Genomic DNA, 12,665 nt, shown 5'->3' with positions numbered 1-12,665 from the left:
CAAACTACATTTTGGGGCATGTATTCTGTAATCTGTAGTGGAATACGTTTTAAAAGTAATCTTCCTAACACTGCCGATGGGTGATATTACTGTGGCAAGTAAAGTATTTTAGCTACTCTCATAAACCCCATCGTACAGGCCAATATGTTGAAAAGATCAGGACAGAAAGATCTCTTACAGTACATCAGCTGTTATACTATTAGCTGGATGTAGGTTTGGATATTGATTTGTTGAGATTAGATATAGATAGGTTTACTGAGTGTTTGTTAAACTTGTCTGATATGGATTTCATTATCTGTGTGGTGATGGTGATAATTGGGATTCCAGTGTATACTGTATAAGTCTGTATGCGTACGAGTTATGAAACAAGTGAGGTTAGTGAGTGAGGCTGTTTAGCGTGTGAAGTTGTATGTTCTGGCTTGATAAATACGACGTTTCAACATTGAGAACTTCTACGAGGGCTCAGATCTCAGTTTCGCAGACTCTGTGAGCAAGTGTGGAGCACTGTGTCCTTTCTTAGTCTTTCTGCCTCACGTTTGTTGTCACAAAGTAACTCCTGCTCTGTCAAGACCCCCCCTGAAATCACACACACACAAACACACACCTCCCTCTCCCGCTCCCCTGATGTAGAGTTAAAGTCATAATCCCACCTTCCCTCCCTCTCTCACCAGGTCCCTTGAGCTTTGCCCGTCCTCATTAGTGGGTATTTTTCCCATGTTTGTTAATTGTGTCCTGCTTTTTGCACCACCTGCCCCTCCCCCCCCACCTCTCCCTCTCTTTTCCTCACCTCACCGCCCCTCACCACCACCCTCCTTCCTCCCCTGCTCATCTGTGCTCTCTAACAGCCACTAATTGTCATCATAAGGATGTGTTCGCTGTCACAACTGGAGAACAGACTGTAGACCGACAGTGTGCAGCCTGGCTCCTCTGGCCCCTGGAGGCCTCTGCACTAGTGTCTGGGGTCCAGAGGACCTTAGCGGGCAGGAAACCTCCCTCTGCAAGTGTAGCTAATAAAGACAGGGTGAGAATTTTACCTGGCTGACAGAGAGGTAGAGTGAGGCAGTCAAATCAACAAGGGCAAACTGGGAATTAACTTTAGGATACAGTGATGTCTAATGAGGTATGACTATGTTCCTAACAATACAATGTTCCAATAGCAGAATGTGATTGCCGTGTCAGAGATCTCATCACTCAAACGCTAATCAAGACTCCCTAGGATCTTTATTTATCCTCTAATTTTCTTATCTTGATTCATTTCTTTTTATAGTTTTTTTTCTCTTCTCTTCTCTTACATGAAATGAAATATAATGTGTACATACTTATCACAAAAGCTGCCTGTGATGTCTTTACTACCTGACACATGACTGAATCTCCTTGAATTTAGAAGTTTAGTTTGGTCTTTAAGCCACTGTGTTCCTGGGTAACAAAAACTGTGAAGGCAAGAATTACGATCAGTTCAAACAGTTTCCTATTTTCCAAAACAGGGTCAAACTGGGGGATTCCTCCCATTTGTAACTGCAATATATGATAAAAATTAAAACTAAATGCAATAAAATCACCTTTACAAGCCAATAAAGAGTCTACATATGCACACTGCAATCGAGCATCCAAGCCTATTATTGTTTCTAAATCCATTGAGGAAAAATGTAATTTTTTACAGCCTACTGTATGTAAAAAAAATGACAAATTAAGTGTTGTTTTTTTCTGACTGCATAATCACAAAATTTAAAAAGCCTCACTGAAAGCAAAAACAAACAGAAATGAGGTGACTCAAAAATGCACTGTGATTCATCTGAACTATTACTTGGTTGTAAAGGGCAAAAAAAATTGCAGTTTTGAACTTTACATCTGTAATCTGACCTTGTCAGCTTAAAGCTGACAAGGTCAGATTACAGATGTAAAGATTACAGATGTACAGATATGAAATGCTGGAATAAAGTTATCTGGACAGTTTAATGTGAAATGATATACTTGATTTCTTAAAAATCGAAACACTGTGTCTGAAGTCAGTGTGGAGTTTTTCCGTCTTTTTTCGGACTAAAGCAGAAGCTGTGGCGCCTTAAACAGTCAGTAGGGGGTAGCTGTAAGTTGATATTGTTTTGGGAGGGGCTTGTTATGTGGAGCAAACTGCTACATTATAACCGATGTGCTCAGTTATTATAATGTTTAAAGACTGATGATAAACTATAAACTAATGATCATTTTTTATTACTGTGATGGAAAATGTAACCGGGTGCCAGTTTTGTTTCTTTCACAGCACGTCTGCTGTTACAATTTAGTTGTATAGAAGCGTAATTTCTGAGCGACAGGGTTGTTGTGTCATTGTCCAAGCAAGCATGTGTCTTATACATGCACATGTTAGTGTATGTGTGCATATTTGTGTGCAAGTGGGAATTTGTGCTTTGTGGCATGTGTGCCCTCAGCATGGGGCCATGGCGGGCCCCGTGCCGGCCAGCTGGACGCTCAATCTGTTGAGGGGGTCTTCTGCTCAGTGGAGGGAGGTCGGCTGGACCCACAACGACGCCCCGACCATTTGCTCCGGCCTCCCCTCTGACCGGGACGTGCTGCTTGGCAGGCCCAGCCAGGGACTGACAGCTCTGCACAGCCCAATCCACAAGACACTGGGAAGGAAGTGGAAGGGGGGGAGGAAGGTTAGAGATACAGAGAGGAGAGAAGGGATGGGATAGGATGTGGAGGTGGTGGCAATTTTAGGGTAGGAGGGGAAAGAGGGGCAGACGGCAAAAAACAAAGCAAGAAAAACAGCAGCAGACCAGGCACACTGCCAACTGCAGGGAGACAAACAGAGGAAGTCAGTGAATGACGAGTGGAAAGGTAGTCAGTATTTAGGATGGTGAATTTCAACAAAGAAAAAGATTGAGTGAAGAAGGACGTGCTTTTTTAAATTTAGGTGTTTTCTGGCATTCATCAGGTTTGAATTCTGGATAACCCTGGCTGATAAAAAGACTTGAAGAGTTTATTAATAAACTGCAGTCAGTCTTTCATACAGTATTAATGACACATAGCAAAGTTCAACTCTTCATACTGCTGGAAGGAATCGTAATTGCACTCTCATTCAGGGAAGAGGGCAGAACTCCAAACAGGAAATGAGGAGTGAGCCTTTACTTTCCAATATTTTCAGTCAAAAATATTTCTAGTCAAAGTATAAGCATTTAGTTATTACACAACACAAAAATATATAGATTTATTTTTTAGGTCTCAAGGAACAAGAATATACTAGAATTTAAAGGATCAACCTGTCAATCTGAAAAAAAAAATAAACAAACACGCTTCTAAAAATATGAAAAGGAGGTACTTGATACTTGATATTTATTTGACAGCTTAAGTGATGAGTTACTGCATTCACTAAGACTCACTACGTATCTTTTACATTTGTAAGGTTTCAAGAGGCAGTCTACAACTGCAACCCACTGTTAGACAGATGCAAACATCCTTGAGCTAATGTATCCAAGATTTCTAAAAATGAAGAGGAAGAAAGAAACATGAAAAAAGGCCACATTTATTTAGGATAATGTTTTATTCTTTCCTCTCCTATTAGCCCTTCCATTAGTGTTTCCCATAGAAAGGACCGACTAACATCAGCTAAGATATATCAAGTGAAAGTTGAGCATTAGGCTCACTATCTACTGAAAGGACAAAACAAAAATGGATCTAATCAATATTCCTGGGATCATTGATAAACTGCAACCAGTAAATTTTACATCTGGAGTCATACCTGTCACACAAGACATGGAGTAAAATGGCCAATGAAGTGCCTGCAGCATGACCCACATCATTTTATTTGAACCTGTGTGTGTATGTGTGTGTTTTGGTCTTCTCTGTGTGCCTTTACCAGACTGGTTTTGCTGCTTTCTCTGACAGTTTGATGCAGGGCACCGGGGTTACATCTGAGGGAGTGTTTTTAGCGGTCACCAGTCTACAGAGGGGACGCTAGCTGGCACCATCTGGTCATGAGCTCCAACGTTTATCTGGCACAGTCTTGGCCAATGTCCATACCTGCTTGTCCTACACACACACACACACACACACACACACACACACACACACACACACACACACACACACACACACACACACACTAAGTGGGGGTCAAGCTACCCTAAATGGCAGGCTGAGAGCAGATGTCCATCAACCTCCCAGTCCAGTTAATTAAGCAGCGTCACAAACAGCAAGAAGACGATTCACATGCACACAGATGCACACACATGCATAAGCAAAAGGAACATTCCCACAGCCGGACAGTCCAACAGAGGAGAAAAGAGGAAGTATGGAGGGTCATTGGTATGTGCAACCAAATGATGCGTCAAAGTGAAAGTTTGTGATGATTATTACGGCTGGTCTGAGGCATCGCTTGTGACTCTGTCAGGGGTGGCTGTAGCACAGGAGGTAGTGCAGGTCACCTACTGGTTGGTTCGATCCTTGGCTCCTCCAGTCTGCATGTCAAGTATTCTTGGGCAAGATACTAACCCCAAGTTGCTCTCCGATGCATCGATCGGAGTATGAATGTGTGTGAATGTACTTAGATAGCACTGAGTATAGATAAAGTGCTCGTGAGAACGGGTGTGATTGGGTGAATGTGGCATGTTGTATAGAGCGCTTTGAGTACTCCGGGAGAGAAGAAAAGCGCTATATAAAAATCAGTCCATTTACCCTGCAGCACACTGATGAAAAATCTTTACAAAACTGTTGTATCACATCATTTTTATTATTCTATGACATAGGTAACCTTCCACTACAGCAGGGGCTGCTGGGACTACTCTTTGTTTTACTGGTTGGTGCAGATACCTGTGAGCAGAGGAAGCCTACATCAAAAATACTTTTAGGTTTAGTAGAAGATCATTATTTGGGTTAAAATAGGTTATTATGACTAGGTTATGACTTTAATCTCTAAGGTCATTTTTGTCAAGGACACATTTTACACAAATGAGAGAGAGCAGAGTGTGTAATTACAAGTATATTTCCCAGTATGCCCCTCTACCATGAAAACTTTGAAGGAATAGTGCATTTGAAAAATTAGTTGGAAGACAAATGCTTGAAATGCAATTTGTGAGTAGTAAACACAAAGATTCTGCAAAGCTGTAGCTAAAGATTTGTGTTGAGCAGGGAAATAAAAAGAGCAACTGAGAGGATATGATAACCTATTGCAAACCTGCTGACAATGAACCTGCTGACATACAGAAATTAAAAAATACATCCTCAAGATGCACATTATTTACGGGAACAGACAGTTTCCTCATATATATGATCAGGTGTTATCCACTTGAGTCCACATGCCGTCACTGCACTATTTCCTGCCCTGTATCTGCATTGCCTGCTTATGATTAGATGCAATACTATGATCTAATTGCAGACTAGTGAATGAAAGCACTGACCTTACAGTTTCCCTGTCAAACAGAGTTCCTCTCATTAGACACATTACACCAGATTTGATGTATGTGTGTTCTTGGGCTGGCTGCCTCTGTAGCCCACTGTGGCATCATATCACAGCCACTGAAGGGCTCCAGTGTTTCTCTCTCCATTGTTATCGCAGCAGCCGGTGGGGTGAAGTAAGGGATTGTGTGATCCGATGAAGCATGCTGTTATCAGAGACTCCAACCCCAGTCATGAACCTGACATCATCCCATTGCCTCAGTTTAGAGGTGTGTGATGCACAGGTCATTAAGGACAGGAGAAGCAACACCAAACTTCTAAGTGTATGTATAAATAATTCATGGGTCACACTCTACTGATTAAAAGTAAAGTGTTGTTGATGCTATTTTATGTGATTTGCAGAGTAAGAGCAATATTTGCTAGGATGATAGCTTACATGAGTCTTATACATGGGATGTTGCTTGTTGCAGCCTGTCTTTGCTGCCATCTTCAGCACTGATGTCATGATATGTCTGCACACATTGCAGCGGTGGATTGCTAGGGTAAAGTGGATATGACACTGGTGACAGGCCACCCACTGGCAGACACTCTGCTATACCGAGTAAGAAACTCAGCGTTCAAAATGTGGCCATCACATATAAAGATATGCCTCACTTTTTAATGTGGGGCTGATACATATGATAGCTTTTAAAGAAAAAGCAAACTGAAGACTGATATTAGTAAATTCCCAAAATAATCACAAGTCACTGTGATGCCTTGATGTCATTCCTGATTCTCATCAGTGACAGCTCCACACTAACCTTGAACTCAAATGTTTTGGAGGCAAGCAAAAAGTAATTTTTTTGGAAAAAATGTAAATAAAGTTTTTTTTTATAGTGTGTTTTTTGTCACTTGACTATTATGACTTGGAAGAACCTTTTTTTCAAATGTGACATGTGACATATTGTGATGCCTACAATGAGGGTCACTATCAACGGAGACGTACCGTAGACCTTTTCTGGGGGGTTTTCGCTGCTGAATGTGCACAGTTACTTAAAATGAATAATTAGGTTTTGCTCTAACATATTATAACATTTTAGTCTTGTGCGGGGCCCTGAGGTGTACATGTGAACTGCTGCTACTTCCATAATAATAATATGTGATAATAGTATGCAGCCACACAGCTTTGATAGTATATCACAAGACAAATGTACTAAAAGTATATGTGTTTACAAAAGTTTTAGTTGTTTTTTTTAAATAGGTCAGCATTCACATATTTGAAAAACTCGAGTCTTTGTTTATATTTTAAATTGAACAGATCTGAAGAAATCCTGGCAGATTTGGTGTCGGGGCATTGAACACTGTAAAATGGAACCAGTTGCAGATACTTGAAAGTTAAAGGAATTTAGTTCTTACCATTTCGCAAAGACATGCACTGAATATTTTTACTGCTCACTGTTTATTCACCAGGTAGAAAACATCAGGTTTCTGTCAACCAAATGTTGTGTTTTTTTCCAGCTGCAGCTGGTTCGTGGGAGTTCACAAGCACAGGAACACCAAAGCTTCCTGTGGATAATTCACATCTCATCTATGTGTGCCTCACAGGAATAAGATGATTTAACACCTGCTCTGACTTATCTGTACTGCTCTGTTTGCAAGAAACAAAAGCAGAGTTACAGAAAAGGCAAAGACAGAAGTATTGTCCTCATTCTATCGTCATAAAGTAGCAGATCAACCAAGTGGAACTCTTCTGCCCTCTGCTGGTAAAAGGTCGGAAAGTCTCCTTGTTTTGCCTCTGGAAAAACTGTTCGCAAAACAGCTTCTCAGATGTATAAAAGCACTAATAAATATTATCTTTAGACTTCTTTCTCAGCCCCTTATCACTGAGTCTATGCCACCTGTCTATAGGGCAGGAGCAGGATGCACTCCAGACAGGTTGCCACTCCATTGCAATCAATCAGCATAGGCCCACTTGAAAAAAGTCTAGTTAAAATGTACTGTAGTAAGTTATAAAAGAAAATGCAGTTACATGTTATAAATAACATGTAATTTCTTTTTAAATGCTACAGGTATAGTCTACTCATATTCATGGTATATGTGTTGTTTGTTTGTACTGTACAGAAAGTATTTTCTTTCTTGGATATTCAGAAAGTGAACTATGTTGGAAAAACTCTCTATCCTTGCAAGTGTAGTATCAGAGTACGTGGACCTGCCCGAGAAGCATCCTGGAAACTTATTAACACATCACAGAAATAAATCATCACTGTTTCACCTGCTTGGTTGTTGCCACTTTGCTTTATTCACAACAGCACTGTACAAAACGAATCACAGAAAAACATCTGCCTTCTTGGTAGCACACTTTGCGTGGAGGACCACAGAGCTTTAGCATGAAAAGTAACAACCCTCTAAATGAATTAAAGAAGGCTACTACTAAGACATGGAAGGGAAACAATGGGTATGAAATACTGCATCAGCTGTAAGTGCTCTTAGTCAAAAGCTTAGCAACTTGTCATGTGGCGCCTCTTGTCTGAAGTCGTTGGTGCTTTTGTTTCTCCATATTTCACTGTGTTGTATGCGATGTCCTGCACAACCCATTCAGTCCTAGTGATCACAGCCAAACAGCTCCAGAGACACTTTGTGCTGCTCAGGCAGGGACCTGGCAGTAGAAAGCAGTTTGGTGCTATCAAAGTGGTAGAAGTGATTTCCTATGATCACCTTAACTCCTCCGGGACCGCACATGGCAGTATCGACTCTCTTGAAGGGTCCGATTGGACGCTCGTTTCCTGCCTTACGTGGGGTGACTTTCAGTTCCACATCATGCATCTGATTACCTGATGGAAAAAAGGCAGAACGATATGGTAAGATATCTATCTAAAAGTCTTAGTTCTTTGTAAATATAATTGTGACCATTTTCAAGTAAGTGCTAAATGACTTATTGTGTCATCTAAGTGATCAAATAACACTACATGATGTAACTACATCATGTAGTTCAAAGCAGTCCTAGAAGTGATACAGGGATAATCAATACTTGCTTTCTGTATTTCTGCCTGTGTTTATACCTTTGATAATGTGAGCAATGTGATGGTCCTCACAGACGAATGCAGCATCAATGGGACCCTCAATGCCCAGCTCCTCCGTCACAGGTTTGGGGTAACCATCGAGGTGGATGTGGGGCTCACCGACTCGGTAAAGATACAAATTGTTATTCTTGGGAGAAAAGAGAAACAGAAAACATGGTAAATATGGTGTGCAGAGTTAATGACAGGATCAGAAATGTGCTTCCAGGTGCTTTACCTTGATCAAGTAAAGGTGATTTTCATAAGAGAAAGCGGCGTCCACCTCACTGTGCAGCTCCTTGAAATCATTCTCGATGGTGTCAGAGGTCAGTGTGTCATTGTCATCTTTACGGAGGTAATGGTGGCCTGTGACATAAGAGAATAAATCAAGCTCTGATGAACGCTGGGTGTACAGCCAAACCTCAGACCCAGCCCTGATCATAATGCCGTCACTTCAGTACAGTGATTTAGATGTTGGAACAACATATAAATGTATATGATGTGTTCTGATGTCAGATCTCACCTCTGAAGGCATAAATGTTTCCAGCGTCGTCTGATGTGATGGCATCCAGGTGAACACGGCTGCATCGCTCTCTCTCCACATGGTCGCTGTCAGGACCTGAACAAAAAAAAAATAACAACAACAAAAAAAGTGTATTTTTGTTAAAAATACAAAACATAACTTTGGTCTAGAAAATTACAGTCCCGGAACATCGACAGCACAGAAACGGTATTTAAATCTACAGCTGTGTCAAATTTGAAGTCATATCTGATCACATTGCTCACTTTGCTTTTTAACTTACTGAACTTGGAGCATCTCATGAAGTAGTCGCGGGCCTCTTTGGGGTATTTGCCGTGCACTTCGCCAGTCTTTGGATCAAATTTGGAGAACATGTGCCCGTGGAAGCAATAGTAGTGCTCCATGAAGCGGAAAGCCGATGTGCAGTTTGGCATGGACTTGAACTCTTTCTCTTCTACAGCCTTGCTTTTAAGATCGTAGTGGTAGATTTCGTCCCCTTCAGGGGAAAAAAAGACGCGTGTTTTAAAGTTTTTCCTCGGGTAGCTTTTTTTTTGGAAATAGTGAAAAATGTTCTTGGTCTCATAGGAATAATAACCACAGTTTTCTCACAGTCAGTGAAAACTTTTATTTACCTTTGAAGAAGATAACGGAGTCGTTGGCGCACTCTGGGTGAGGACATTCCACAGCAGCATCCAGATCGTTGGGGATTCCAGGGAAGACTTCAGAGATATCCTTGGGGTAGCCAGCCTCCAGCTTGTGCTTGTAAAAGCTGAACACCTTGTTGTCCTATGTTTAAAAAAAAAACACAAGTAAGATTCAACTGACAAGTTGTTAGGCTTTTGCAGTCAAATCAGGAGAATCTCACTTTGTATCGCTTTCAGAAAGCAGTAATGCAGACAAAATTTATTTTGCAAAGGCTTCACATTTACAGCAATTTTCAACCCCAAAGTTTGGGCAGTTGTGGAATGTTGATAAATTTTAATCATCATCACACTTGAACAGCTATAATTACTCATGAGAATGCAAAAAGAAACTGAGAAAGGTATTTGTGGTGCACACCAGTCCAGACATGTCAGATGGCATGATGGAGACTATTTTGCACAGATATGAGTGCAGGTGTGCTTTGCACACAAAATGTTTGAAAGCCACTGGCCTACATCATACCTGTTTTCTAGTCACACTATTCTGCCAGCTCAACTGCAAGGACAGCTGTTGTCTCCCTCTCTCCACTCTAGTCTTGCTATCCATCTTGCTTTGTGTTGTAATTCCTATTGGGTTATTTAAACTGTTTCCTTCTCTGGATGTTTGCCTGTTGCCAAACTCTGTTATGATCAATAACACAATAAAAAGCCATACCAAGAAGAAGAACATGCGGTCGTGGTCGTCGGGGTTGTCTTCAAAGTGCATGTGGAAAGCAGCGTCCACATGGCCCAGGTGATGATGGTCGTCCAACTCAGCGAAACTCTCATTGGAGAGCTCGGCAAGGCCGTGGAAGCCCTTGTATAAATGGTCACCTGACAGAACATATACGGGACACAGTCATTAAATAGAGCCAATCACACTTTTTATGCATGCTGCAGTTCATACTCCATTAGAGCTCTATGATGATCAAACACATTTTAAAAGTATGACATATTCCCAGGTCATAACTTTCCCTCATGCAGTAAATGGCCTGTATTTGTATAGCGCTTTACTTAGTCCCTAAGGACCCCAAAGCACTTTACACATCCAGTCATCCACACACTGGTGATGGCAGCTACATTGTAGCCACAGCCACCCTGGGGCGCACTGACAGAGGCGAGGCTGCCGGACACTGGTGCCACCAGTAAGTAACGGGTGAAGAGTCTTGCCCAAGGACACAACGACCGAGACTGTCGGAACTCGAACCGGCAACCTTGCGATTACAAGACGAATTGCCAACTCTTGAGCCACGATCGCTCAGTGTCAAAATGCCTGCTCATGACTCCTCTATAGATTCTTACCCTTGAAAAAGTATGGGATTCCCTCTTCATTCACTGCAACAGCATCCATCTCAAGACCTTTACAGCGGTCAAGGTCATCTGCAGAATATCAGGTGAAAGTGAGAAGAAGGCTCATAATATAGAACATGACAGCAGTTGTGTTGAGAAATGTCTGTGAATTTAAAAGAATAAAATCTTTCAACTCACAATCATGTTCATGTGGTGGATGACCTCCTCCTTGCCTGGTTTTACCAGCAGAGAAAAGGCATGTTATCACTTTAAGCAATTTCACTCAAAACTTAGGCTCGGACTTTTAGTTTTACAAAATTGTTAAAGGGAAAACGCACGTGAGAGGAGTTTTCAGTCTTCATCTAGTTTTTTACTCAAGCTATACTGTATGAAGCCACAATGTCATGTTGTGTGATATCCAGAGAAAATAATGAGATCATGTGGGGTTAAAACAATTCAAATTGGTGTAGCATACTTACGAAAATATCACTACAATGCTTTTATTATCATAATTTCTTGTCTTATTTTTTCCTGTATCAACGCTGCTTAACTCAGGAAGTATAAAAAGTGACTTTAGCTAAATTAAAGTGTTGCTTTAGATCTGTAATCATGTCTGCATTTAGCACAAACAACAAAAAAAAGTTATCTGGAAACATTTTAGATATGCAGCAAAGACACAACATGATGTCCCCTGTAACTCATTACATTAGTATTGAGTTTTAATGAAAAAAATTAAACAAGTGGCATTAAAAAACATTCAAACTGTCTGGGTTTTATCTCTTCATTAGAAGTGCAAGTCCACTTACGAGTGAGCCCATCCCAGGGCTAGGGTAAGCAACAGGATGCAGGAAAGCAGCTTCATGATGAGGATTCCTCTGAGACCAGATAGGCCTGGAGAGCTGAGCCAAAGGTACCCCTGCAACTGCTGCTGCGTTCTTTTATACTGTAGCCCAGTTTAAAAGGTCACATCACACTGGGTACCAGAGGAGGAGGGGACAATGTGCAAAACCAGTAGCTTTATCAAAAGACGCCCACAATATTTGATGAGTCCCCAGAGCTGTGCCCCCACAGACCTCCACCTCTGACTTGTCTTTGTTCAAACCACCTACCAGGAAAAGTCCTGGTGCAACAGAGATTCATAGAATTTGATGGGTTACCCCTTTTATTTTTTGGGCACAGAAGTCTAATCACGTATATATCTTATGTCATCATGCTACAGCACTGAATAAAAAGCAGACTTGTGCAATCATCACTTTTGAGAATATGAATGTGGGTGAATATTCCACAGCATTAAAACCTACATGCACACCAGTGCATACCTAATGTAATATTTATGCAAGATTACTGTTTTCCAGAGAAAGGCTCGTCGATACCTGTAGATCATTTGATGTGACAAAAAGTGTACAAAAGCATCTCTATTTATTGATGTGCATAACTGAACCACTTTACTCATCACATGCAACAAATATCTTTTCAGAATATTCCAGAAGTCTGCCTGAGCTGGATCTGCAGGCCAGACCAGGTCCAGCTACCTGAGAGGTTACTAACCCACTACCCCCACTAAATTAAACAAAAACTGCTGACTGCAGTGTTTCACAATCCTTGGACTAAGTGTTGTATAATATTTGTAAAGTGAACATTAACAGAAGAAGTAGGATGGCCTCAGTGTAGGTAATACTTATCAGTAAAAATTGTTCCCTTTGTGTGGGCTCTATGTACGTGCTGCCTTCTATTCCATTTTTAATAACTTGT

General features: G+C 41.1%; 1 protein-coding gene across 1 annotated transcript; it reads right to left on the bottom strand.

The window, feature by feature from the left end:
* Nucleotides 1–7,642: 7,642 nt before the first annotated feature.
* hpxa (hemopexin a) lies at nt 7,643–12,131 on the bottom strand. Its single transcript, XM_085384739.1, has 10 exons — nt 11,720–12,131; nt 11,112–11,146; nt 10,926–11,003; nt 10,300–10,457; nt 9,576–9,729; nt 9,227–9,439; nt 8,947–9,042; nt 8,662–8,789; nt 8,427–8,574; nt 7,643–8,198 (listed from the first exon to the last, which is right to left on the bottom strand). The coding sequence occupies exons 1-10, from the start codon at nt 11,773–11,775 to the stop codon at nt 7,969–7,971; spliced, it is 1,296 nt and encodes a 431-aa protein (XP_085240865.1). The 5' UTR covers nt 11,776–12,131; the 3' UTR covers nt 7,643–7,968.
* Between the last annotated feature and the right edge of the window lie 534 nt (nt 12,132–12,665).

The sequence above is a fragment of the Rhamphochromis longiceps genome, linkage group LG16, assembly GCF_057381845.1.
Source record: "Rhamphochromis longiceps isolate RC_006_pf linkage group LG16, R_longiceps_female_GT1.1, whole genome shotgun sequence".
Lineage (NCBI taxonomy): Eukaryota > Metazoa > Chordata > Actinopteri > Cichliformes > Cichlidae > Rhamphochromis > Rhamphochromis longiceps.
This window is presented reverse-complemented; position numbering and strand designations above follow the sequence as displayed.

Bases quoted from the DNA above. Each gene is read 5' to 3' on its own strand.
- hpxa (XM_085384739.1), bottom strand. From the start codon at position 11,775: ATGAAGCTGCTTTCCTGCATCCTGTTGCTTACCCTAGCCCTGGGATGG. The intron at 11,004-11,111 runs GTGAGTTGAAAG...GATATTCTGCAG, and splicing joins TCCACCACATGAACATGATT to ATGACCTTGACCGCTGTAAA. The intron at 8,790-8,946 runs GTGAGATCTGAC...CTTATGTCACAG, and splicing joins AAACATTTATGCCTTCAGAG to GCCACCATTACCTCCGTAAA.